Source organism: Salvelinus namaycush, chromosome 6 (assembly GCF_016432855.1).
Source record: "Salvelinus namaycush isolate Seneca chromosome 6, SaNama_1.0, whole genome shotgun sequence".
NCBI lineage: Eukaryota > Metazoa > Chordata > Actinopteri > Salmoniformes > Salmonidae > Salvelinus > Salvelinus namaycush.
In genome coordinates, this window is record NC_052312.1 from 22073085 (window position 1) to 22099447 (window position 26363).

At 41.0% G+C, this 26363-nt stretch overlaps 1 protein-coding gene across 2 annotated transcripts; it reads right to left on the bottom strand.

The window, feature by feature from the left end:
- Positions 1-3466: 3466 nt before the first annotated feature.
- Positions 3467-25199, bottom strand: LOC120049781 (E3 ubiquitin/ISG15 ligase TRIM25-like). 2 transcript variants are annotated; one of them, XM_038996193.1, is made up of 9 exons: positions 25139-25199; positions 22313-22686; positions 14488-14685; positions 13101-13319; positions 10124-10219; positions 9587-9820; positions 7928-7950; positions 6765-6910; positions 3467-5194 (listed from the first exon to the last, which is right to left on the bottom strand). In XM_038996193.1, exons 2-9 carry the CDS (start codon positions 22568-22570, stop codon positions 4998-5000), a joined length of 1371 nt encoding a protein of 456 aa, XP_038852121.1. In that variant the 5' UTR covers positions 22571-22686; positions 25139-25199; the 3' UTR covers positions 3467-4997. The 2 variants fall into 2 exon arrangements, with proteins under 2 accessions (XP_038852121.1, XP_038852122.1); XM_038996194.1 differs by having other exon boundaries at positions 25036-25169.
- Between the last annotated feature and the right edge of the window lie 1164 nt (positions 25200-26363).

Sequence of the window (26363 nt, forward strand, 5' to 3'; positions counted from 1 at the left end):
TTAGTCAAACTCATAAAATGTTTTACCTATAGGCTATAGTCATTCTATACTGAACAAAAATATAAACATGTAAAGTGCTGGTCCCATGTTTCATGAGCTGAAATAAAAGATCTCAGAAGTTTTCCATACGCACAAAAAGCTTATTTTAAAGTTTACATCCCTGTTAGTGAGCATTTATCCTTTGCCAAAATAACCCATCCACCTGACAGCTGTGGCATACCAAGAAGCTGAATAAACAGCATGATCATTACACAGGTGCACCTTGTGCTGCGGACAATAAAAGGAAACTAAAATGTGCAGTTTTGTCACACAACACAACAGATGTCTCAAGTTTTGAGGGAGCGTGCAATTGGCATGCTGACTGCAGGAATGTCCACCAGAGCTGTTGGCAGATAATTAATTGAACGTTAAGTTCTCTACCATAAGCCTTCTCCAACATCATTTTAGAGAATTTGGAATTCCAATGTCCAAATGGCCCCATAACCACAGACCATGTGTAACCTCGCCAGCCCAGGACCTCCACATCCGGCTTTTTCACCTGCGGGATTGTCTCCATTGGTGGTCTGAAAGAAGCCAATGAAATGTAATAACAGCACAATGCATTTATTTATTTTTATAACATTCATGCAGAATTGATTGGCTGGATAGAACGACAACTAATTTGCTCAAAATCACCCGTATGAAAATCCCTGAAAAATATACTATTTTGTCAAATGATATTTACAAACATTCACTGTCAACTTTCGTAACAATGTGAAGAAAAAACAGATCCCATGCAAGACACAAAAGCCATGATGTACCACCATGTTATTTGCAGAACTGTGCAAATAGATAGCCATACAAAACATGTCTAAAATAGCACAAGTTATCGATTGCTACAGTCATTAGAAGTAGACCTGCAAATGTTTCTCCGAACTGCAAGTCATGAAACATGGGTCGTATTCATTAGTACGCACCATTTCAAAACTTTTTGCAACGGGAAAGGAGAATGAGGGCTTCTTATTGGACAAGTTCTGGTCCATCCTTCCCAGTTTTCTTCTGTTTTGTGCCTAATGAATAGGACCGTGGGTGTGCAAATGATTACAAACATATACTGCATTATACTGTGCATTATTAAACAGATTGATAAACATTCTCAACTTATTTGACAAATTGCGAACAGCTTTTGAAGAACACACCCACGCTTTACACATCCACTCGTCTGTCAAGTCTCCTTTGGTTTCTTTCTATAATCCATCTTTGGTATAAATTCACATAAGTCAGAATTCAGTCAAGACATGCACTCACGTGTCTGGTTACACAAACACCTAAATGCTAGCCTGGTCCCAGATCTGTTTTTGCCATCTTGCTAACCCCTATGGTTATAAATATTGGACTCAAGGATACCTAGATGCACTAAATTAGTTGTGAACTATTGTGGTTTGAAATTCATATCTGCAGGTCAGTGCAATACCTTTTAATTATATATATATTATGTAATATTAATGATCCAGTGCACTCAAATAATAAACACAGTATAACAATGCACCATCCGTTCAACCAGAGAATACAAAATAAAATGTAGCTTTCACTGTATTCAGACCCCTTGACTTTTTCCACATTTTGTTACATTACAGCCTTATTCTAAAATGTATTAAATTATGTATTTTTAATACAACTGTAATAAACATAAAAAACAGGACTACTTTATTTACATAAGTATTCAGACCCTTTGCTATTAGACTCGAAATTGAGCTCAGGTGCATCCTGTTTCCATTGATCATCCTTGAGATGTTTCTACAACTTGATTGGAGTCCACCTAAATTCAACTGATTGGACATGATTTGGAAAGCCACACACCTGTCAATATAAGGTGCCACAGTTGACAGTGCATGTCAACAAAAACCAAACCATGAGGTCGAAGGAATTGGAACACAGTGGCCTTCATTATTCTTAAATGGAAGACGTTTGAGACCACCAAGACCCTTCCAAGAGCTGGCCGCCCGGCCAAACTGAGCAATCGGGTGATAAAGGAATTTATATGTTTAAAGATAATGATTAAATAATTCCACTCTGAAACTTAACCATTAGGGATTATAGTTTATGTAGCATGTATAAGGAATAATTAAAGTATTAAACATAAGTCCAACTAGGTTCAGAGGAGACCTGGGTGGGAGAGAAATGTGTGTGTATGTGTGTGCCTAAGAAAATACAGAGAACAATTAAACTGTGTTTGACCTGACCTGGCTAGAACTCTGAGAAACTTATGATAGGACAGGGAGTACTTCTCAAGGTTTCCCTAATCTCGGGGGAATGGAACTGTCGGCTGGGTAGTGATACACAGTGGTGAGAACTCTGGAGAAGGATACAACTCACTTACTGTTCGTGTGTATGTATGTGCGTAGGATACCTACTGTTTGTGTGGAAGTATGTGCGTAAGTAGGGAGCAAGTATAAAATGGATGTCTTTGTATAATGGACTTCAGAGTGCTCTCGTGAATAAACATTTTGACTATTGTAAGCTGGGGACTGTCTGTTTCATTTAAACCAGAACCTTACAAATTCTGGGTTGCAGACTGAGTAGATTAATTTAAGTTTATGAACATTGATAATTACATTTTCATAACATCGGGGGAGAAGGACCTTGGTCAGGGAGGTGACCAAGAACCCGATGGTCACTCTGACAGAGCTCCAGCGTTCCTCTGTGGAGATGGGAGAACCTTCCAGAAGGAAAACCATCTCTGCACCACTCCACCAATTAGGCCTTTATGGTAGAGTGGCCAGACGGAAGCCACTCCTCAGTAAAACGCACATAACAGTCCGCTTGGAGTTTGCCAAAAGACACCAAAAGACTCTCAGACCCTGAGAAAAAAATATCTGGTCTGATGAAACCAAAGATTGAACTCTTTGCCCTGAATGCCAAGCATCACATCTGGAGGAAACCTGGCACCCTCCCTATGGTGAAGCATGGTGGTGGCGGCATCATGCTGTGGGGATGTTTTTCCATCGGCAGGGACTGGGAGATTAGTCAGGATCGAAGGAAAGATGAACGGAACAAAGTATAGAGAGATCCCTGATGAAAACCTGCTCCAGAGCGCTCAGGACCTCAGACTGGGGCGAAGGTTCACCTTCCAACAGGACAACGACCCTAAGCACACAGCCAAGACAACGCAGGAGTGGCTTCGGGACAAGTCTCAATGTCCTTGAGTGGCCCAGCCAGAGCTCGGACTTGAACCCGATCAAACATCTATAGAGAGACGCTCCCCATCCAACACGACAGAGCTTGAGAGGCCTTGCAGAGACAATTGGGAAAAACTCTCCAAATACAGGTGTGCCAAGCTTGTAACGTAATACCCAAGCAGACTCGAGGCTGTAATAGCTGCCATAGGTGCTTCAACAAAGTACCGAGTTAAGGGTCTGAATACATAAGTAAATATGATTTCAGTTTTTTTTATACATTTGCTAAAATGTCTAGGAACTTGTTTTTGCTTTATAATTATGGGGTATTTTGTGTAAATTAATGGAGGGGGAAAAAAACTAATTTAATACATTTTAGAATAAGGCTGTAATGTAACAAAAATATGGATAAAGTCGAGGGGTCTCTGAATACTTACCCGAATGCACTATATACTAGACCAGGTCCTGTATTCATAAAGCGTCTCAGAGTAGGATTTCAGATCTAGGAACAGGTTCCCCCTGTCAATATTAACTTATTAATTATGATCTAAAAAGGCAAAACTCCTACACTGAGGTGTTTTATGACTATGGCCCCAGACCTGGGTCTAAAAACCATTTAAAATCATTTCAAATACTGTACTTGATTGAGTTTGCCTAGTTTAATGGAACCAATAGAGTATATCTAAAACTGCAAACCCCACCCATCTGGCACACCAGTCAGGTTAGGAACAAGTGCTTTGGTCAAAAAATAAAACAGTTTGAGGTTAGAATTAGAAACCCAGTGTTTAGCTATAACAGTATAATCTTGAACTACAAAAATATAGTCTTCATCCCAAATGGTACCCTACTGCCTAAATCAGGGCTATTCAACTGGTGGCCTGCGGGCCAGATTTGGCCCGTTTATTTATTTAGACTGGCCCTTTGATCAATTGTGTAAATCCGACATTCAGTGCCAAAATAACAAGCACTATGGTTTCTAGCACCTATGTGACATTTGGATTCTTCTTTCTTTATATGAATTTGGCTCTAGCATTTTAACGGTTTAAGGGAACAAATACTTTTTGACCCCATTTCTGAAAGCTAAGCACACGTACGTGCCTTCTGTTTCCCTCTCTGATGCCCACGAGGACTTGCTAGAAGGAAGTGTGACAAAAAAAACACACCAAATGACTGAGGGAAATAAATTCAAAGCATACTTCCTTCAGACTGGAATTTGGCATTACCTGACTTGACATATCTTTGTGTTATTTTTTGAGATACTTCGTTTTCAGATTTTAAAATGACCTAATTACTTTTAAGAAGCTTTTAATGGTGAGCGATCATTGCACCTTTTCCTTTTCAATGATTACATTTATGGGTTGCACCTCTAATCACATTGGTTGAGCGACATCCACTTCTTCACTAATTCATTTTAGCAACAATTTAAGAAAAGTACTTTATTGGTGTGTGCTTTTCTTTTTTAAACAGTTCTTCCTTAGAATAAACGCATGTGGAAAATGTCTGCCCCCCCTGCAATTAACTTTTTTATTTATTTATTTTTTTACATCTGTACGAATACAGTTGAATAGCCCTGGCCTAAATAGTGTACAACTTTTGGTCAAAAGTAGTGCACTATATAGGAAATTTGGTGCCATGCACCCATAAACATCTCCCCTTCGAAACATTGATGTGTAGATGTAGAATGTGTAATATTTGAAAGGTTTCCCAAAATGGTTGGGAAAATCCTAAATTCAAAGTAACATTTTTTTACATAGTCAAATATTGATGTCAGTGGGAGGCTATGAGAGAAAGTTTGACTTAAATGGAAGAATGGATTTGACGATTCACCCCATAGTCATTTCATCAGTTCGAATAAATCTCCTCTTCATCTTCCTCACCGTAGAGTTCGTCTGCTGACTCGTGGTCGTGTATACCCTCCTCTTCCTCGCTCATCTCCTCCTCTTGTTCATCTCCATCACTGCCATCCTCCTCGTCGTCATCTTCATCCTCCTCTTCCTCCTCCTCTCCTCCGGTGTCCGGGTCTTCCCTGACTGAAGGACCTGGTAGAAGACAAAACCTTTAAAACTAGAATCTGCATTTGGTGAAGCAGAGCCACTGTTCACCCCCAATGCCTTTTGTTTATATTTTGTTGATGAAACGGAAGAGCAGCGTCCGGCAGCGTTGTTAATTAAATTTCGCCATACATATTCTGCTGTTCAATCGCAAAAAATGTTGTTGTTTCAAGTAACTTCTTTGTTGTAATATCCCAAACGGATTTGGCAGTTTCACCAAATACAGATTCTAGCTTTAAGAGGAGAACAATACTTTGTCGATTTGTCGTCACTGGGAAACAAATGTGTGTGTGTGTGTGTGAGAGAGTGTTGCACAGTATACTGGTATCACAGTACCAAAATGTCATGATACCAACATTTTTAAATACCTTAGTACCGTTTCATATGATAATACCAACTTTTTCAGCCCTACCAATCTAAAGAACCCACTGGCGCCTGTTTTAAAATGTTTATAAAGTCTGCTGTTTAGTTACATTTTTGACGGGCGGGGATGGAGTCCATGATCAGTCTTCTGTTGTGACATTTGTACATTGGAGCAGCACGCAAAGCAATGCAAAGTTGATACATTGTATATAATTTCATCCCTGGTATAACCAAGAGCACAGGCCAGTCTGAGTATAGGCTTTGCAAGTTCGCTGTCAAGCAGCAGTGCCAGAGAGGAAAAACAGCTTCGCGACAGGCTTTCAGATTTACAGCAAAGGAAACTGCTTGCTCTAGCTCAAACGGCAAAAAAATTAGCATTTTCCTTCTTCCTGCACGATTTATATATTATTTCACAAACCATGTCACGGGCCATTTTAAACTAATCCCAGACTGCTAATTATTGGTTTGATAACAAACAATGTTGTTCAGTCATGTTACCTAGCTAACTAAAAACATATTTGGGGAACCTATTAGATTTTTTTTTATTCAATGCAGTCTGGTATTAGAACGCTAGCCCCTACCTGCAAAAGCAGGGTGTCTGCGGAAAGCTGTGTATCTTGGCTACACCTGACACGGTCGCCAGGTGTGCGGTGTTTCCTCCGACACATTGGTGCAGCGAGCAGTGTGTCAAGAAGCAGTGCGGTTTGGCAGGTCGTGTTTCTGAGGACGCATGGCTCTCGACCTTCGCCTCTTCCGAGTCTGTACGGGAGTTGCAGCGATGGGACAAGACTAACTACCAATTGGATATAACAAAATTGGGGAAAAAATACAACAAAAAATCCATATGTGTTGCATTGAGTGAAAGTGTGGATATCAGTGACAGGTTTTTTGTGTAGCACATGCGCATAACGTTCAGAAAACAGGAACAATTGTCTGGGGGGCGGGGCGAACAGTACGCTAGAACACTGAATTGTTCCCCCGTGGTATCGAGATACTATTCGGTATCATAATACTTGGCCTGGTATCATATCGTTAGTAAAATGTTGGTATCGTGACAACACTAGTGCATGACCACAAATTCAAAATGTATTCAAATTATTCTAAACTTCCAACACCCTGGTTCCTTTATCTCACGCGCACACACCTCTTTCTTTCCCCTCACTCACTCACGCACGCAAACACGTCTGTTACTCACATATATCGTCGATGAAATGAGAGATGCAGGAGCGTACATTAGTGAGGAAGTCATCCTGCTTAACCTCCAGGGCCTCGGCCAGGCCTTCAGTGTCCACACCAACATACTCTGGGTAGAAGAGGGGCTTCTTCAACTGCCTGCAGAAACTGGGACACACGCATTGAAAATTGCACGTCACTCATAGACAGGATGAGAGACGCACTGCAAATGGCATTTCACCCATAGACAGGACACACACAAAACATATAATATTACACCCCACACAGACAGACACATTTCCGGTATACAGTGCCTTCAGAAAGTATTTATACCCCTCGACCTAGTCCATCTTTAGTTGTGTTACAGCCTGAATATAAAGTTGATTAAATACATTTCTCACCCATCTACACACTAAACCCAATAATGACAAAGTGAAAACCTGTTTCTAGAAAACGTATTAAATGAAATACAGAAATATGTAATTTACATAAGTATTAACACCCCTGAGTCAATACTTTGTAAAGCACCTTTGGCAGCGATTACAGATGCGAGTCTTTATGGGTAAGCCTAAGAGCTTTCCACATCTGGATTGTGTAACATTTGCCCATTATTCTTTTCAGAATTCTTCAAGCTCTGTCAAATTGGTTGTTGATCATTGCTAGACAACCATTTTCAGGTCTTGCTATAGATTTTCAATTAGATTTAAGTCAAAACTGTAACTTGGCCTCTCGAGAACATTCACTGTCTTCTTGGTAAGCAACTCCAGTGTATATTTGGCTTTGAGTTTTAGGTTATTGTCCTGCTGAAAGGTGAATTAATCTCCCAGTGTCTGGTGGAAAGCAGACAACCAGGTTTTCCACTAGGATTTTGCCTGTGCTTAGCTTCACTCCTTTTCACTTACTTTCTGAATGCACTTTATTATGTGACTTGTTAAGCAGATGTTTACTCCTGAACCTATTTAGGCTTGCCATAAACAGAGGTTGGATACCTATTGACACAAGACATTTAAGATTTTCATTAATTTGTAAAAATGTCTAAACATAATTCCACCTTAATATTATGGGGTATTGTGTGTAGGCCAGTGACAGAATACATTTTAAATTCAGGCTGTAACAACAAAATATGGAAAAAGTCAAGGGGTGGAATACTTTCTGAAAGGACTGTAACCTACAACAATAACTTACTTTTTGCTTGATGATTTGTATGCCTAAACAGCAAATCAGAGAAAAAGATTAACATTTATTAGTTCCAGAAAACAGAACGAAAAATGAACTATTTAGGGACAGCAGGAGATTTTCCTGACCATGTGACTTTTTGTTGTGGTCAGTGAACAGCATCAACCACTTATGTACTATCCTTGATGATTTGAAATGCATATCCACCTGTTCATGTACAGTTGCGTCCAAATATATTGGAACCCTTGAAATTTTCATTAATAATTTCCTATTTCTCAAATAAGTTGAAAAACAAAATTGATCTCCACACCCCCGTCATTGGACAATTTTAATTTAGAAAATAAAGACTAATGGCATGGACAAAATTATTGGCACCCCTGAGTTAGTACTTGGTTGCACAGACTTTGGCCAAGATAACTGCCAACAAATGCTTAATGTAGCTATATGAGCTTGCTGCACCTTTTTACTGGTAATTTGGCCCACTCTCAGCAGCAAACTGCTCCAATTCTTCAATGTTTCCACTAACTCCTGTTTTCAGCTCTCGCCATAGGTTTTGGATACGATTCAGATCTAGACTCATTGCTGACCACTCCAGAACTGCTTCTTGAACCTTTGATGTGTGTTTGAGTTTGTCGTCCTACTGAAAAATCCACAACCTGCAACAGACACAGTTTTTGGAGTCTGGGTTGAACATTGCACTCCAAAGCCCCTTGATAATCTGTTGATTTCATAATGTCTTGCACACATTCAAGGCCTCCAGTGCCAGAAGCAGCAAAGCAATCCCACAGCATTATCTAACGTCCCCAATGTTTGATTGTGGGGAGGGTGTTCTTTTCTTTGAATAGATGTGGTAAAGAGGTCAATGGAACGCAGACCATGGGGGATAGTAGGATGCCGGATTGGCGCACATTCAACAAATCGGATCAATTCGATGAAAAGAACACTCGCACTACAATCTAAAACGAGGAGGCTTGATAATGCTGTGGAGGTTGCTTTGCTGCCTCTGGTACTGGGGGCCTTGAACATGCGCAAAGCATCTTGAAATCAGCAGATTACCAGGTGTTTTCGAGTCCAATGTTCAACACAGTGTTCAAAAATGGGGTCTTCTTTGAAGATTGTGGGTCTTTCAGTAGGACAACAACCCCTAACACACATCAAAAGGCACCCAGGAATGGTTCGAGAGACGCTGGCCAGCGAAGAGTCCAGATCTGAATCACATCCAAAATGTGGCAAGATCTGAAAACAGCAGTTGGTGGAGGGCAACATTGAAGAATTAGAGCATGTTTGCTGCTAAAAAGTGGGCCAAATTGCCAGTAGGAAGGTACAATAAGCTCATTGATGGCCACAAGAAGCATGTATCTGCAGTTATCTTGGCCAAAGTACTAGCTCCGGGGTGACAATTTTGTCTTAAGTTTACAATTTTAATTTAGAAAATAAAGTTAACAAAAATAAAATTGGTTTTGCAGTGTTGAAAATCCAACAACGTGTGGTGACCAAAACTGTTTGAAATTTCAACTTATTTTAGAAGAAATAGGGAATTATTTAAGAAAAGTGTAAAGGTGCCAATATATTTGGCCGCAACTGTATATCCATTGTATGGCTGAATATATTATTATTTAAAAACATTTTGTGAAATGAAAACAATCAAATTAAAAACCACACACTGACCTCTAGGAAGCGGAAGGGGTCGTTCTCCTGGGCGAGGTTCTGGATTCTGCTGTGGACATCCTGCAGACGAGCGTGGTCCTGGGCCACCTTGGCTATGTTCCGCTGGATGTTGGGGCCACACTCGCTCTCTTGGGAGCGGGTACAGTCCCTTAAGGCTGTGAGGAAGCCCTCCAGGTGGACCTGTAACACCTCCCCCACCGCCATGATCCGCTGGTCCGAGTCCTCCAGGAACTTCTGCACAGAGAGAGGGAGAGGGATGAGAGATGGGGGCAGGGGTGTGCGTGTGTTTAACCAGAGAAAACCAACTAATCAGTGTCCAAAGTTTCTCTTCATCTGCCACTAAAGTAAAATGCATGAAAATATACAACTCTGTGAACAAACAAATACATGACATCTTACATTATGTTAAGAGTCCGGGTCGGTACTCAGAAAGTGTCTCAGAATAGGAGTGCCGATCTAGAATCAGGTCCCCCCCGTCCATATAATCATATTCAGTCAGTCTACAAGACAAAACATATCCTGGATCATTACTCTCACCTTGTTAATTTGTTCCTCCACTTTCTGCTCCTGGAGAGTTTTTTCTGCTTTGCTCAACTTCTTGTCCACCTTCTGTAGCTGGGTCTCCAGAATGCCCTGAGGGACCAGAGAGAGAGGGGGAGAAACCGAGGGGGAGTTTGGGGGAAGAAGAGAGAGGAGAGAGTGTGTGTTAGGGGGAAGAGAGATAGAGACAGGGGGAGAACCAGTGTTACCTACATTCACCATGACAACAAGACTATAGTGAGGGTAAATGGTGAACTGAACTGGAAATGTCTCCCTTTCTCTCATTGGTTCAGACAAGTCACTTCTGGAAATGGGTTGAATAAGTCATTCAAACAGTGAGTTCACAAGTTTTGCTGAGTCCTAAATGACACGCTACTTTATAGTTTACTACTTTTGAACAGAGCCCTATGGGATAGCTTTCTTCCCACTATAGGGAATAGGGTGCCATTTGGGACTCACACATTGTCTCGTTCGCTCAACCATGTCAGACTAGTGACAACAATACAATGATATTCACCTGCGTTCTAGACTCAATAGCCATTCTGTGGCAGCCTAGTCTAGAGCACAGAGGTGTGGTCTTTGTATCTGTGTGTGTGTGTGTGTGTGTGTGTGTGTGTGGTTCACTGTTGAGTGTGTGTGTTTACCTTTTGTTTGATTGAAAGTAATAGGGGGTATATTCTTCTTGCTTGTGAGTGTGTTCTAGCAGAGCTTTTACAGACCTGCCAACCCTGTTCAACTTTTTAGAGTACCAGAAGCGCGTGGCAAATTGGAAATTGAACTCGCAGATTGCCGAATTGGGGTTCTCTTTCCCCCGCACGCTCATGCTGTTTGTGAGTATGATCGCAATTACAGAATTGTGCCAAATCAAGTCTATAAAAGGTTGGAATACTTTCTTGACATTATTCCATTTACACATATGGTAAAAGTCACTAACAAGATATAATTAGAAATAACACAAAGGGTCTTTATTCTTGGAGTTTCCTTACTTTGTTAAACAAATAAGTTATTTGTTTAGGTACAAAATGTACAAACGTCTTATCCACGATACCCTTTTAATTTAAAAACTCTGATATGATAAGAACAACAAATGTTTGAAGCAGATCATCAGTATCAAATAAACATGATATTCATAATAAAAACGAAAACGCTATGATAGGAAACAGTGGGTGAGAACAAATCTTCTGGAGACCTTCAAATGTTCAACAGATTTGCCTGGTAGCTAGCAGATGTAGCTTTATGCAGAAGGGCATTGGGGTAGACTTCTCTGTGGCAAACAGTTCCTCTGGCAATCATTGAAACCTTCTTGGTAAGGAGAGCACTCAGCATGTCTGTACTGAGGGAGGCTCTGTACTGTTTTTTTTTATTGGAAACGAGACTGAATATTTGTTCGCAGTCTGCATTGCAGTGGAATATAATCAATATCCCCAGCATCACATCCGAAAGGTGGGAGTAGACCAGGCTGCCCCCCCCTTTTTTTCATTGTGCCGATTTCTCTCCAGGCCTGATCTGTGCGCATGTTAACCAGACTCTGCTCAAAAGGTTGTTGCCTGATCAACAGAGGCTCCCTCAGGAATAATGCATGGAAAGCATGCCATGAAAAAGTTGAGGGATGAGAACTTAGCAGTCTGCCTGTTGGCAATGTCAGCGACCACAGCATGCTGGAGGAGCACATCTCCAAATGGAAATTTCAGCAACATGTAGTCTACTGCAGAGGAAAATAAGTTTCTGACATCTGCATAGAAGGTCTTCAGATCCAGCTTGCCTTGGCCCCCAAGTTCAGTCTCTATAGTAGAGGAACGCTTCTCACCTCTCAAACAGGGCAAATCACTAGGGCCAGCTCACAAGTATTGGCTTTATAGACACGGTTCCTAATTAACACTAAAAGCAAAATCATTTTGAAAACATAAAAACAAAAAGAAATGATTGCATCGACAGACCGCAAACTGGCTACAGAGTTTAAGTAGGCTACTGCAAAGGGAATCTGAACGCTGTTCGCTAGAAGAGTCCGGTGTTTCAGCCTATCTAAAGGTGCCTATTGGATTTCTTTGCTGCGCTAACATCATTTCAGATTTTCGAAATTGATAAAATCTCAAATCTAGTGCAAAGGCATTTTAGAAGCATTGCCTCTATAGCTAATAGCGGACACTCATGCATTCTTCATCTCGCAGTCTTCTAAACTCCCGACTCCATTTAATGCCAAGATGTTTATATTTACTTTTGATTATACTTTTGTAATGCTTTTTGTGACGTGGATCATAATTACAGTTACAGTCTATCAGGGTGCATGATCCTCGTAATGTTACGTGGAAAATACAACTAATGTTACGTGCAAAATACAACTAATGGGACGCAGAATTAAATGTATATCACACTTTCTTTCACTAGCAAATGCGAGTGAACTGCTGGCCCACTGAATGTCCATCTTATGTTCGCTAACGTTAGCTTGAAACAATTTAGTGTTTACCTTTCCACAACACACAGCGTCGAAAAGGGATTTGTCCACGTGTTTACATACAGCTGACAGTCGGCAAACTCAGCATCACAACAAACAAAAGGAGGGGCAGACACGGGGTAGCTACGTCGAATAATGATGTATTAATCTCCATGTCCGTTGACACAAACTCCGTACATGTCTGTGTGTTGCAGCTCGAGAATCGGGATGTTAGATTTACTCAGTGGATTTATTTTTGATTAAAAACCAAAATCAGGCCTTTTTAATTTCTGCATACTTTTAACTCGGATCTCGTACCTGCGTACATGGACAGAGAATTGCGTAGTTGGTACGCAAAATGAGTGCATTTTGGCAGGTATGCTTTTACCTTCAGATCTTTCATGGTGTTCTTTGGATTTTGGAGTGCTACATTTAGGCATGTACATCACCCTCCTGACTAGTAGACCAACCAACAGAGACCTCTTAACACTACCCTTCTTCCTACAATCATTGTAATTTAGGTTCCAACTCTAGAGCCTTTACCTTCAGACCCTTCATGGTGTTCTTCAGGGTCTTGATGGTGTGTCCGGCGTGGCCCCCTTCTATGGTACAGGCATTACAGACACACACCCTGTCGTCCATGCAGTAGTAGCGGTACATCTCATCATGTTCGGGACACTTCCTCTTCCTCAGGTCTCCCAGGGGCTCGGTCAGGGGGTGCTCCCTAAATGCAGGGAGCTCCAAGTGGGGCTTCACATGCTCCTGACACATGGACAAAATTAAGAAAAAAAGTAATGTTTGAAAATAAATATATATTTGGGAGGCACTATTTGTCAATCAATCATTAGGGGAGTTTTGTATGACCAACGCAAACGTGGCCAAAGACATGACTGAAACAGGAACCAACTTTTCCGTAATTCTGAAGCTAGAGGTCACAAATGAAAGTGATACTTGAGACCTCTCTAACCAATTCAATTGTACACAGTCTATGTTTTAAGTTTGTGTGTGTGATATGGGGGTATAGAAAAGTGTGACATTTATAAAGAAAAACTTTTATTAACAATCGCAGCAGTGTAAAGTACTTAAGTAAAAATACTTTAAAGTACTACTTAAGTAATTTTTTGGGGTATCTGTACTTTACTATTTATATTTGACAACTTTTACTTCACTACATTCCTAAAGAAAATAATGTACTTTTTACTCCATACATTTCCCGAGACCTAAAAGTGCTCGTTACATTTTGAATGCTTAGCAGGACAGGAAAATGGTCAAATTCACACACCTATCAAGAGAACATCCCTGCTCATCCCTACTGCCTCTGATCTGGGGGATTCAATAAACACAAACGCATCATTTGTAAATTATGTCAGAGTATTAGAGTGTGCCCCTGGCTATCGGTAAATAAAATTAAAATAAGACAACGGTGCTGTCTGTTTTGCTTTATATAAGGAATTTGAAATTATTATTACTTTTGATACTCAAGTATATTTAGAACCAAAAACTTTTAGACTTTTACTAAGTAGTATTTTACTGGGTGACTCACTTTTACTTAAGGTATCTATTATTTTACTCAAGTATGACAATTGGGTACTTTTTCACCAATGAATCGCAGCTCTGATGACACTGCCATGTTGATATGAGCCTTGCTGTTGAAAAACCACTAGCGTCCAACTTTCGGTTGTCGCAGATGCACCTCCACAGACTTCACTCGCCAACTTGTGTCTACATTCAGCTTAGTTAGCCTTAGTGCTCGAACACACCCAATGTGTTGAGAATACTGGTGCTGCGCAAAAACTTAGATTTAGATAGCAGAATAATGTTGGAATATTTCTGCTCCACAGTGCTTTACCAAGGGTGCCACACATGAACATATTTGGAATTATGGGTGCTAAATAGCAATATTCCATGTATGGGCCTCCTATATCTTTACCTGACACATGGACACCTCGCATTTCAGACACGTCTTCACCGCTAACACCACCTCTCCTCCAGCCCCGGGAGCTCCAGGTTCCCCTTTTCCCGCCTCGCTAATGTCTCCTGGACGGCAATAGTCACAGGGCACGGACACAGGGGTCTTGGCTGTTGCCGGGCGGCCACCATCTGGTTGTTGGGGTCTTGACAACGCTGCCTGGACATCATAGTGACAGCACAGAGAAAGGACAAGGAATAGAGTACGCTGTGTTTTGTGGTAGACCTATATGCTATGAATCAGTAGAGTAGGCTATTGTAGAGATTAATTATCCTGAAACTAAGGTCATCATCACAGTGACAGGCCTATAAAATAGCAAAAATATATCAAATGAATGGCATTAGGTAATCACGATTAATCAACATTTTTGAATTTGCTCAAATTTGGCCCTAAATAAACACTTTTCCATTTCAAACACAGTGCATTGAATTACAGGCATATTATGCTTTGATTGTAAGGGACAGAAACATGAAATGATCTACATCAGAACGTTTTAATAGCATTTTTCACCACAGACAAAGACACTGTAACATACAGCTTATTAATGAATGGTCCCAGTGTTTAAGTAGGCCTACTCCCTCTCATTAATGTTATTGAAGTGTAATTCGCGCACAGCACATACACACACTCTCTCTCTCGCACACCCACACCTTTAAGTACTGTTATAGCTTCAGGCCTTCTAAATGAGTGTGACTATTGGAAAAAAGAACTGGCTCTATGAATATAAAGAGCTTTTAAACTTGTCCAACAATGTTATGAACACACTAACTATCTGCACTGTTCAGATAACCCACTCACACACATCCTCTCACATACACACACAATCATACACACCCCACTGTTGCATATGCAGCCTACCTTTGAAGCATCTCTTTGAGTAGCCTATTCCATTTCAGTCAAGTTATCTGGTTGGCTAGCTAGCTAAGTAACATTACTAGCTAAACACTAGCTAAACGACCCTGAAGTTGCTTGTTTAGCGACTTCAGGGTCATTTAAAACGGCCCGCGACATGAGCACGAATCCGCAGCAGAAAGAAAACATAGCTCCAGTAATATTAGCCATAACTTTTACGATTTGGCCTAGAGGCACACGGTCTTCAGCGATGTAGCTGAATGCGCAAGCATTGACTGTAGCTGTGTTTTGTTCTGCGCTTAACCCCCTAAGTTCAATGCAGTGAAAGGTGACAGAGCTAGAGACAAATCGTCTGTAGCATCCGAACAGTTTATGACCCCTCTGTGGAAAGACGAGACTCTCACGATCACGTTTGTGTCCTCCATTTTGCTTTACGACCCCCACAACCATCTTGGAACTTGTCTGAAGTAAGTACAGACGATCTGCCAACTTGTGTCTGTAGCATCCGAACAGTCTGGGCTACACACTAACCCTCTGTGGAAAGGCGAGTCTCTCACAAACACGTATATGTCGGTTGTTTTGCTCTAGGACACCCACAGGCCTCACAAAACTAGTTTGAAGGTCCCCCGGTACCAGTTGAAAGAAATACATGTAAGTATATATGGAGACTGACAAAAATAAGGGGTTAAATACATGTAGAAAAAAATTACATATATAGGACAGACACTTCAGAACAAACTTCCTTTAGAGTTTTATTTTTTATTTTTTGGGGGAGACAATCGGTTGTTCCATTCAGAGGTGCAACTTTCACTGGGGACGGGGGGGCATGACCCCCCCACATTCTCAAATTGCATTTGTCCCCCCCAGTTTTATCATTGCACTGTGATACAAAAAGTGCCATTGGTATGCTTTAGGACCATGCGGACACATCAGAGCGGTCAGGTAGACTCTTTGGCAGTTTCAGCCAGCTGGATTTAGGACTGCGCGGACATCACAGAGTGTGCGAACAGAGGCAGCTGTTGCCTGTGTGTGTTGTGCTTTTTCTCCGAGTTGTAAAAGCAAGCAGAGCAGAAACTGGCTACTCTTTATTTGACTGATATCACTGGCAAGGAAATGCTGTTTGACTTAACATAAATGTTTTTATTTATTACCAGTGCTGAGTTGGTAGTGTAACTGACATGTAACGTTAGCTAATGCATTACATGTTTCATCCCCTCTCAACTGAAGTGAACGAACTAGCTAGCTAACTAGTAGTTACCACAGCCAGTTCAGCTCCAGCCTCTAGCTATCTGTCAGGTAGCTGTATCTAACAGCTTGTGTGTATGGAAATGTTCTGTAGCCTTTGTTTTGTCGCGTTTCAACAGAAGTAAATTAACTTGGCTAGTTTTCAATAACTTTAGTTATTATTTTTGCCTCAATCCCACTACATCGGAATCAAACGATGAAACTTGTGGCCAAACAATTGAAGACCGATATTCTGACATTTTTTGAAAGCACAATGTGAATTTTATTAGTCAGTATAGCAATGTAACGTTATTAATCTGTCAGTTTCCCTAGCTAATTCCATACTTCTGACACTGTATAAACAGCGCTACAGGCTTCACTGTGATGGTGCACAGTCAGTACACAACACTATGCTCATCATGTCTCAGCAGGATCAGATGGTGACAAGTGTCCCAGCAGGGTCAGACAGCCAGGGAAGACCAGTCTACAGAGCTCAGGTTAATTTTGCAGTATATTATAACAACCAGTGAATGGGTGCAAAGCTCCAATCTTGAGTTGATGGGTAGGCTACTGTGTAGGATCGGGGAATAATGGTAATTTCAATTACTGAACCATTGATTCTATTTTTGGATAATATAATGTATAACGTACACCAAGGTCATTCTTTGTCATGCCTCATCTGAGCAGGTTCAAACAGTGACAGGGGTCTCAGGTGGGTCAGGCAACCTGGGAAGACCAGTCTAACGGCGCTGAGGTGAACTTTGGCAGATGCAACACTTTATTCTGTCTGTGCAGCAAACACTGGACAAGCCAGAAGATTCAAAGATAAACTTTAGAGGTTTGTCATACTATTTCCAAACCGTATCAAGGGTTGATAGAGGCTTTTACCGATGACACAAAACATGTAAAACAAAAAAGTGAGGAAGATCTGGGAGACACTATTGATGAATGGATACAGATACACTACCGTTCAAAAGTTTGGGGTCACGGGCCTCCCGGGTGGCGCAGTGGTCTAAGGCACTGCATCGCAGTGCTAGCTGTGCCACCAGAGATTGTGGGTTCGAGTCCAGGCTCTGTCGCACCTGGCCGCGAGCGAGAGGCCCATGGGGCGGTGCACAATTGGCCCAGCGTCGTCCGGGTTAGGGAGGGTTTGGCCGGCAGTGATATCCTTGTCTCATCGCGCACTAGCGACTCCTGTGGCGAGCCGGGCGCATTTCACTCTGACCAGGCCTCCAGGTGTACGGTGTTTCCTCCGACACGTTGGTGCGGCTGGCTTCCGGGTTGGATGGGCATTGTGTGGTTGGGTTGTGTTTCGGAAGACGCATGGCTCTCGACCTTTGCCTCTCCCGAGTCCGTACTGGAGTTGCAGCGATGAGACAACACTAACTACTACCAATTGGATACCACGAAATTGGGGAGAAAAACAGGGGTAAAAACATATATAAATAAATAATTTTAAAAAGTTTGGGGTCACTTAGAAATGTCTTTGTTTTTGAAAGAAAAGCACATTTTTGGTCTATTAAAATATCAAATTGATCAGAAATACAGTGTAGACATTGTTAATGTTGTAAATTACTATTGTAGCTGGAAACAGCAGAACTTTTATGGAATATCTACATAAGCGGACATACAGAGGCCCATTATCAGCAACCATCACCACTGTGTTCCAATGGCATGCTGTGTTAGCTAATCCAAGTTTATAATTTTAAAAGGCTAATTGATCATTAGAAAACCCTTTTGCAATTATGTTAGCACAGCTGAAAACTGTTGATCTGATTAAAGAAGCAATAAAACTGGCCTTCTTTAGACTAGTTGAGTATCTGGAGCATCAGCATTTGTGGCTCAAAATGGCCAGAAACAAATAATTTTCTTCTGAAACTCGTCAGTCTATTCTTGTTCTGAGAAATGAAGGCTATTTCATGCAAGAAATTGCCAAGAAACTGAAGACTGTACAACGCTGTGTACTACGCCCTTCACAGAACAGCGCTAACTGGCTCTAACCAGAGTAGAAAGAGGAGTGGGAGGCCCCGGTGCACCACTGAGCAAGAGGACAAGTACATTAAAGTGTCTAGTTTGAGAAACAGACGCCTCACAAGTCCTCAACTGGCAGCTTCATTAAAAAGTACCAGCAAAACACCAGTCTCAACGTCAACAGTGAAGAGACGACTCTGGGATGCTGGCCTTCTAGGCAGAGATGCAAAGAAAAAGCCTCATCTCAGACTGGCCAATAAAAATAAAAGATTAAGATGGGCAAAAGAACAGACACTGGACAGAGATATGGCTTTTTCTTTGCAACTCTGCCTAAAAGGCCAGCATTTAGGAGTCGCCTCTTCACTGTTGACGTTGAGTCTAAACAATATATATATTTTTGAGAATGTGGGAATGTTCCGTGGGTATTTAACCTGTTTGGGCTGCAGGGGCAGTATTGAGTAGCCAGATAAAAGGTGCCCATTTCAAACGGCCTCGTACTCAATTCTTGCTTGTACAATATGCATATTATTATTACTATTGGATAGAAAACACTCTCTAGTTTCTAAAACCGTTTGAATTATATCTGTGAGTCAAACAGAACTCATTTGGCACAAACTTCCTGACCAGGAAGTGGAAAGTCTGAAATCGAGGCTCTGTTCTACTTCCTGCCTATAAATGGGCATGATACGTATTAGTATACATGCACTTCATAGACCTTCCCCTGGATGTCAAGAGGCGGTGAGAGAAGAAATTGAGTGTTTATCTTGGTCTGAAGTGGAATACAAGCTCTTTGTATGACGTGTCCCCCATTTCCGGTTTTCTGGAGAGCGCGAGGTGGTACCTGGATTTGCCTTCTGTTTAGCTGCCGTTATAGGCGACTACTATCTCCGGCTTTGATTTTATTTGATACATGTGACCATATCATCGTAAAGTATGTTTTTTCAATATAGTTTAATCAGATTATTGAAATTTTTTCGGGAGTTTTGCCGTGTTCCGTTCTCTGACTTTGTTGACGATGGAGAGATTCGTGCCACTTGGCTAGTGTGCTTGCTAAATCGAGAGGGAAAGTGGCCGTTCTAAATCCAAACAACGATTGTTCCCGACAAAGGACCCCTTGTCCAACATTCTGATGAAAGATCAGCAAAAGTAAGAAACATTTTATGATGCTATTTCATATATCTGTCGTACATGTGAATTAGTCGTCGGCGCCCAACTTTTGGGTACTCTAGCTATACCGAAGCTGGATGTCGTAATGAAGTAATTTTTTAGAATTCTAACACTGCGATTTCATTAAGAACTAATGGATCTATCATTTCCTATACAACATGTATTTTTTAGTTATGTTTATGAATAGCTATTTGGTCAGAATATGTGTGTCAGAAAAATATCCGGACGTTGTGGGAAATAGTAGCTACGTTAGCACATTGTATAACCACTGATTTCAGCTCTAAATATGCACATTTTCGAACAAAACATAAGTGTATGTATAACCTGATGTTATAGGACTGTCATCTGATGAAGAATATCAAGGTTAGTCAAAAATTATATATCTTTTACTGGTTTGTCACGATCGCTAACTTTTACTGCTGGGAAATGGCTTGTATTTTTGGCTATTGTGGTAAGCTAATATAACGCTATATTGTGTTTTCGCTGTAAAACACTTAATAAATCGGAAATATTGGCTGGAATCACAAGATGCCTGTCTTTCATTTGCTGTACACTATGTATTTTTCAGAAATGTTTTATGATGAGTAATTAGGTATTTGACGTTGGTGTCTGTAATTATTATGGCTGCTTTCGGTGCAATTTCTGATTGTAGCTGCAATGTAAACTATGATTTATACCTGAAATATGCAAATTTTTTGAACAAAACATAGATTTATTGTATAACATGTTATAAGACTGTCATCTGATGAAGTTGTTTCTTGGTTAGTTTGGTTGGTTCTTGGTTAGTTAGGTTGGCTTTGTGCATGCTACCTGTGCTGTGAAAAATGTCTGTCCTTTTTTGTATTTGGTGGTGAGCTAACATAAATATACGTGCTGTTTTCGCTGTAAAACATTTTAAAAATCGGACATGTTGGCTGGATTCACAAGATGTGTACCTTTCATTTGCTGTATTGGACTTGTTAATGTGTGAAAGTTAAATATTTAAAAAAAAATATCTTTTGAATTTCGCGCCCTGCACTTGAAGTGGCTGTTGTCATAAGTGTACCGACGCCGGGCTGCAGCCATAAGAAGTTTTAAAGAACAATCCTGTCGAAGTTGTTTTATTTTGTGACATCAGGAAAGGCAGTAGGACAAGATAACGGTATCTCTGGAAGTGTACATTCGTCAGTTATTAGTTTTCTACCTCAATGTTGTATAAAATGAATGAATAAATATGAAACTATTTGTGAAAAGACGTAATGTGATGTTAGCCTTCTAAATGAGAAAATTGACTGTAGTCGATAAGATATGAAAATATCGGAAGAGTTAATTTCGGAAATAAAGACCAAACATTTTCCCGTGGTGCCCCGACTTCCTAGTTAATTAAAGTTACATGATTAGTTTAAATCGCATAATTAAATTACACAGAGAATTGATTTGATAATATACTGTCTTCACATTTAATGATAGTCAACGACACAACACTAGCATTTATATGGGCTAAGAATTGCATTGGCATTAATTGGAAGGTTGGTTATCCTCGCGCAATATCACAATCGATGGAAGAAATGTGATGCATCACTAGATTTGATTTATTAAAAGATTAAGGGTATACTGTGCAACTTTCGTAAGTTCTGGATGCCTTATATGGAATACTGTACGACAAAAGGAGTCTAATGAAAACATGCCCACGTCAGGGGAGATACCTATTTAGGCAATCCCTAGCTGCTGGGCGGCTCAGTACTGGCCCTTGTGATCCAGCTATATTGTGTGCAAGTAAAAAGAGCATTACAGTACTATTAGGCCTGTGATCTGAATTACAGTGCCCTCCATAATTATTGGGAAGTCATATATTTTTCAGCTCAATACACCAAGTTTGGATTTGAAAACAAACAATGACTATGAAGTCAAAGTACGTAGTGTCAGGTTTAATTTGAGGGTATATTCATCCATATCGGGTGAATCGTTTAAAAATTACAGCACTTTTTGTACATCGTCCCCCCATTTTAGGGGAGCAAAAGTAATTCAGACCCCCTGCCAGGTTATGTCCCCCTTCTTCTAAAACGAAAGTTGTGCCCCTGGTTCCATGTGGTGAAGCTGTTATTCAATAGGTTTGTATGAGCTAATAGCAGTAAGGCCAAAAATATTTTTTCATCAAATAATTAGATGTATTTTTATTTCAAGGTGTCTTACTAAAATTCAAAAAGCAAAATGATCCTTGGTAAAACGAGCTTAAAACAATTACATACAGCTTAGTAGAACCCCCCCCCCCCGACTTAGACTCTTATGGGTTAAAAGGGTCAATGCGGAAACACGTGCACTTAAAAGGTTTCGAGGGTTGAACAAATGGAGACGCAATTAACGACGTCAAAAAGAATTACGCCGATAAACATCACGCATTAACTTTGACAATCCTACTATAAACATGATCAACTTTACTTTTCTGCTTTTACCACAACTTCTGTGACCAAGCACCATATGTATCAAGCATCTCAGAGTAGGTGTGCTGATCCAGGATTGAAAAGGTAAAACTGATCCTAGATCAGCACTACTACTCAGACGCTTTGTGAATATGGCCCCAGACCACACATACCTGTCCCCGGAGGCGGTAGTCGTCGGCGATGTTGGCCAGCTTGAAGTTCTTCTGCGAGGCCGCGGAGCAGCGGTGGCTCTCGCGACACTCTGGGCAACGGAAGCGACCTCGCTCTGCCTGGCGTTTGAGGCGGCGGACGCAGAGGAGGCAGAAGTTGTGGCCGCAAGGCAGCAGGTGGGGGTCCCGGAACAGGTCCAAGCACACGGGACAGGTGAGCTCATCTTCTAGAACAGTGGACTGATCCATGGAGGTAGCCATGATGGGAAGGGAAAAGGGGAGGAAGCTTATAGATGGGAAGAAAAGGGGGAAAGGAACAGAGCTGAGCTGATTTGAGAGGGGGAAAAGCCAAGGTATGTGTGGTTTGGTCACAGTAGCTGTAGAGTAGTAGAAACATAAAATAATTTAGTAAGATGTTAAGCGATATCATAAAATTAAACATTGACAGGAGTTTATATCCCTCTAATATAAAACATGGTTATTGGAGTATTCCGAGGTGATCAGATAAGTAGTAACACATTTGGCAATTTAAAACAGAACAAGATTTAAACTTATAACTTCTCATTTCCAATAAACACTGTTGATGTTGGATGAAAAGTGTAAGAGATGAGTCACCCAGCTCTGAACTTGCTGACAAACCTAAAGTTGAAAAGGTAATTTGTGGTTGTAGTTGAATATCTGCTGGGGTGTATTCATTAGGTTGATAATGTTGCAAAACGTTTTGCAACTGAAACCGTTTACTCCAAATGGAAAACATTTTCCCTTGGAAAACCAGTTACTATTGGACAAATGAATGTTGGTCCCTCCAGGTTTCGTTCAGTTTGCTTCTGTTTGTCATGAACAGTAAACGGTTTCATTGCAAGACGTAACGAACAGGGATGGAAATTAAGCTAGCCCCCTAGCCCGTGGCTACTTTTCAGAAAGAACTAGAACAGTAGAAAATGAGCACAACTAGCCCATCGGCTAGTGAAAATTTGTATTTTCAAATATTGCATGACAAAATAAATAACTCACCATTACATACAGTGCATCCTTTAAGTATTCAGACCCTTGACTTTTACACAATATTACGTTACAGCCTTATTCTAAAATGTTTTAAATCATTTCCCCTCATCTATCTACACACCCCATAATGACCAAGCCAAAAACTGTTTTTTAGAAATGTTTGCTGATTTATAAAAAATATAAATACCTTATTTACATAAGTATTTAGACCCTTTGCTATGAGACTCAAAATTGAGCTCAGGTGCATCCTGTTTCCATTGATCATCCTTGAGATGTTTCTACAACTTGGAGTCCACCTGTGGTAAACTGAATTTAAGGTCCCCAAGAACACAGTTGCCTCCATCATTCTTAAATTGAAGAAGTTTGTAAACACCAAGACTCTTTCTAGAGCTGGCATCGCGGCCAAACCGAGCAATCGGGGAAGAAGGGCCTTGGTCAGGGAGGTGACCGAGAACCTGATGGTCACTCTGACAACGCTCCAGAGTTCCTTTGTGGAGACGGGAGAACCTTTCAGAAGGTCAACCATCTCTGCAGCACTCCACCAATCAGGCCTTTATGGTAGAGTGGCCAGACGGAAGCCACTCCTCAGTAAAAGGCACATGACAGCCCGCTTGGAGTTTGCCAAAAGGCATCTAAAGGACTCAGACCATGAGAAACAAGATTATCTGGTCTGATGAAACCAAGATTGAACTCTTAGGCCTTAATGCCAAGCGTCACGTCTGGAGGAAACCTGGCACCCTCCCAACAGTGAAGCATGGTGGTGGCACCATCATGCTGTGGGGATGTTTATCCATCGGCACGGACTGGGAGACTAGTCAGGATCGAGGAAATGATGAACGGAGCAAAGTACAGAGGGATTCTTGATTAAATTCTGCTCCAGAGCACTCAAGACCTCAGACAGGTTCACCTTCCAACAGAAAACAATCCTAAGCACACAGCCAAGACAACGCAGGAGTGGATTTGGGACAAGTCTCTGAATGTCCTTGAGTGGCCTAGCCAGAGCCCGGACGTGAACCTTTATCTAAATTCTCTGGAGAGACCTGAAAATAGCTTTGTAGCGACGCTCCCCATCCAACCTGACAGCGCTTAAGAGATTCTGAAAAGAATGGGAGAAACTCCCCAAATACTGGTGTGCCAAGCTTGTAGCATCACACACAAGAAGACTCAAGGATGTAATCGCTGCCAAAGGTGCTTCAACAAAGTACTGGGTAGTAAAGGGTCTGAATTCTTATGTAAATAATATTTCAGTGTTTTATTTTTAATAAATTTGCTAAAATGTCTCAACCTTTTTTTGCTTTGTCATTATTGGGTATTGTGTGTAGATTGAGGGGGGAACCCGATTTTCTAGAATAAGGCAGTAACATAACAAAATGTGGAGTAAGTAAAGGGGTCTGAATACTTTCCGAATGCACTGTACATGACATCTCCCTTTCTTTAGATGTACTGTAGCTAGCCAACTCTTTCAACGTCAACGATACTGGAGACATCTAGCTACGTCTTGTATGCAAGTGCAATGGCTCAAAACAAAAGCAGTTGAGTTCAAATCTACTTATATTATAAATAGAATACGCTGACCTACATGGAATGTTGTAGTTTCGAGCGCTAACGTTAGCTATCTAGCTAAAGTTAATCAATTAGCTAGCTATCATAGGTGGCATAATAGCATTGCAAGCGCACCTTGTGGCGCTAGGCGTTGACAATACAAACATTGCCGCACATACCGTACGTCTATAACAGAGGACACCGTATTTCACAAATTCTTAATTAGCCTCTCTCATTCCTTGCCATACCGGAATCTCCAATGAACACGATTCAGGCACTTACAATTGTTCTTCGACCATTCTTACCAGGGAACCGAAAGTGAACTCTCTCCTGACCTCGTGACGCTGCAGGCAAGCTAATAGGGTCACGTGGATAGAATGCGCGCGTTGAACTTTTTGTATTATTTTGTATTATTATTAAACAGTAACACACAATACGGAACAGACAGAGGGATTACATAAAGAAAAATCCACATCAAATCCAGACAGGTAGTGACATTTTGTTTTGCATACATTTGAATGATTCTAAATTATTTTCCAAATCAGTTAAATATTTTAAAAGGGACCATTTCTTCATACATTTTGATTTGTGTATGAAAAGTGTTCCTAATAAAATAGAGATTAATGTCGAATCAGTTTCGTAAAATAATATGTCAAACTTGCATATTTAAATGGTTGTATGCATTTTGTTGCCAAGATATAGCTTCAAATCAGTCCAGAACACCTGATTATGCAAACTACAAAATAAGTGTTCAATGGATTCCGTTTCTAGTTCACTGGTTAACAACAGGTATACATTTAGAAATCAAGCTATTACACGGGTATGGATAATCTTAACGGAGACCTTACTCTGTTTGTCACCATAAATGTGTGTGGAGTGAGCCAAACAAGGCGTCAGTACACGTCAAACGATGGAGTCCAAAAAGCGCTCGTGGAACTTTTTCCAGCCACAAAGTAAAAAATTGCTATATCGTTAAAATTTTAGTCTCCATTTCAGGTTAGAGTTAGTCATAAGGTTAACATTGTGGTTACGTTTAAAATCAGATTGTATGAAAATAAAGTGCATCACTGCCTGGTACGGCAATTGCTCGGCCTCTGACCGCAAGGGGTAGTGCGTACGGCCCAGTACATCACTGGGGCTAAGCTGCCTGCCATCCAGGACCTCTACACCAGGCGGTGTCAGAGGAAGGCCCTAAAAATTGTCAAAGACCTCAGCCACCCCAGTCATAGACTGTTCTCTCTACTACCGCATGGCAAGCGGTACCAGAGTGCCAAGTCTAGGACAAAAAGGCTTCTCAACAATTTTTACCCCCAAGCCATAAGACCAAGCCATAAGAACAGGTAATCAAATGGCTACCCGGACTATTTGCATTGTGTGCCCCCCACCCCTCTTTTACGCTGCTGCTACTCTCTGTTTATCATATATGCATAGTCACTTTAACTATACATTCATGTACATACTACCTCAATTGGGCCGACCAACCAGTGCTCCCGCACATTGGCCAACC

Excerpts from the sequence above, each read along its gene's own strand:
- LOC120049781 (XM_038996193.1), bottom strand. The coding sequence starts at position 22,570 with ATGGCTACCTCCATGGATCAGTCCACTGTTCTAGAAGATGAGCTCACC. Across the intron at positions 14,686-22,312 it reads ACTACCGCCTCCGGGGACAG|GCAGCGTTGTCAAGACCCCA; the intron begins GTATGTGTGGTC and ends TATGATGTCCAG. Across the intron at positions 9,821-10,123 it reads TGGAGGAACAAATTAACAAG|AAGTTCCTGGAGGACTCGGA; the intron begins GTGAGAGTAATG and ends CTCTCTGTGCAG.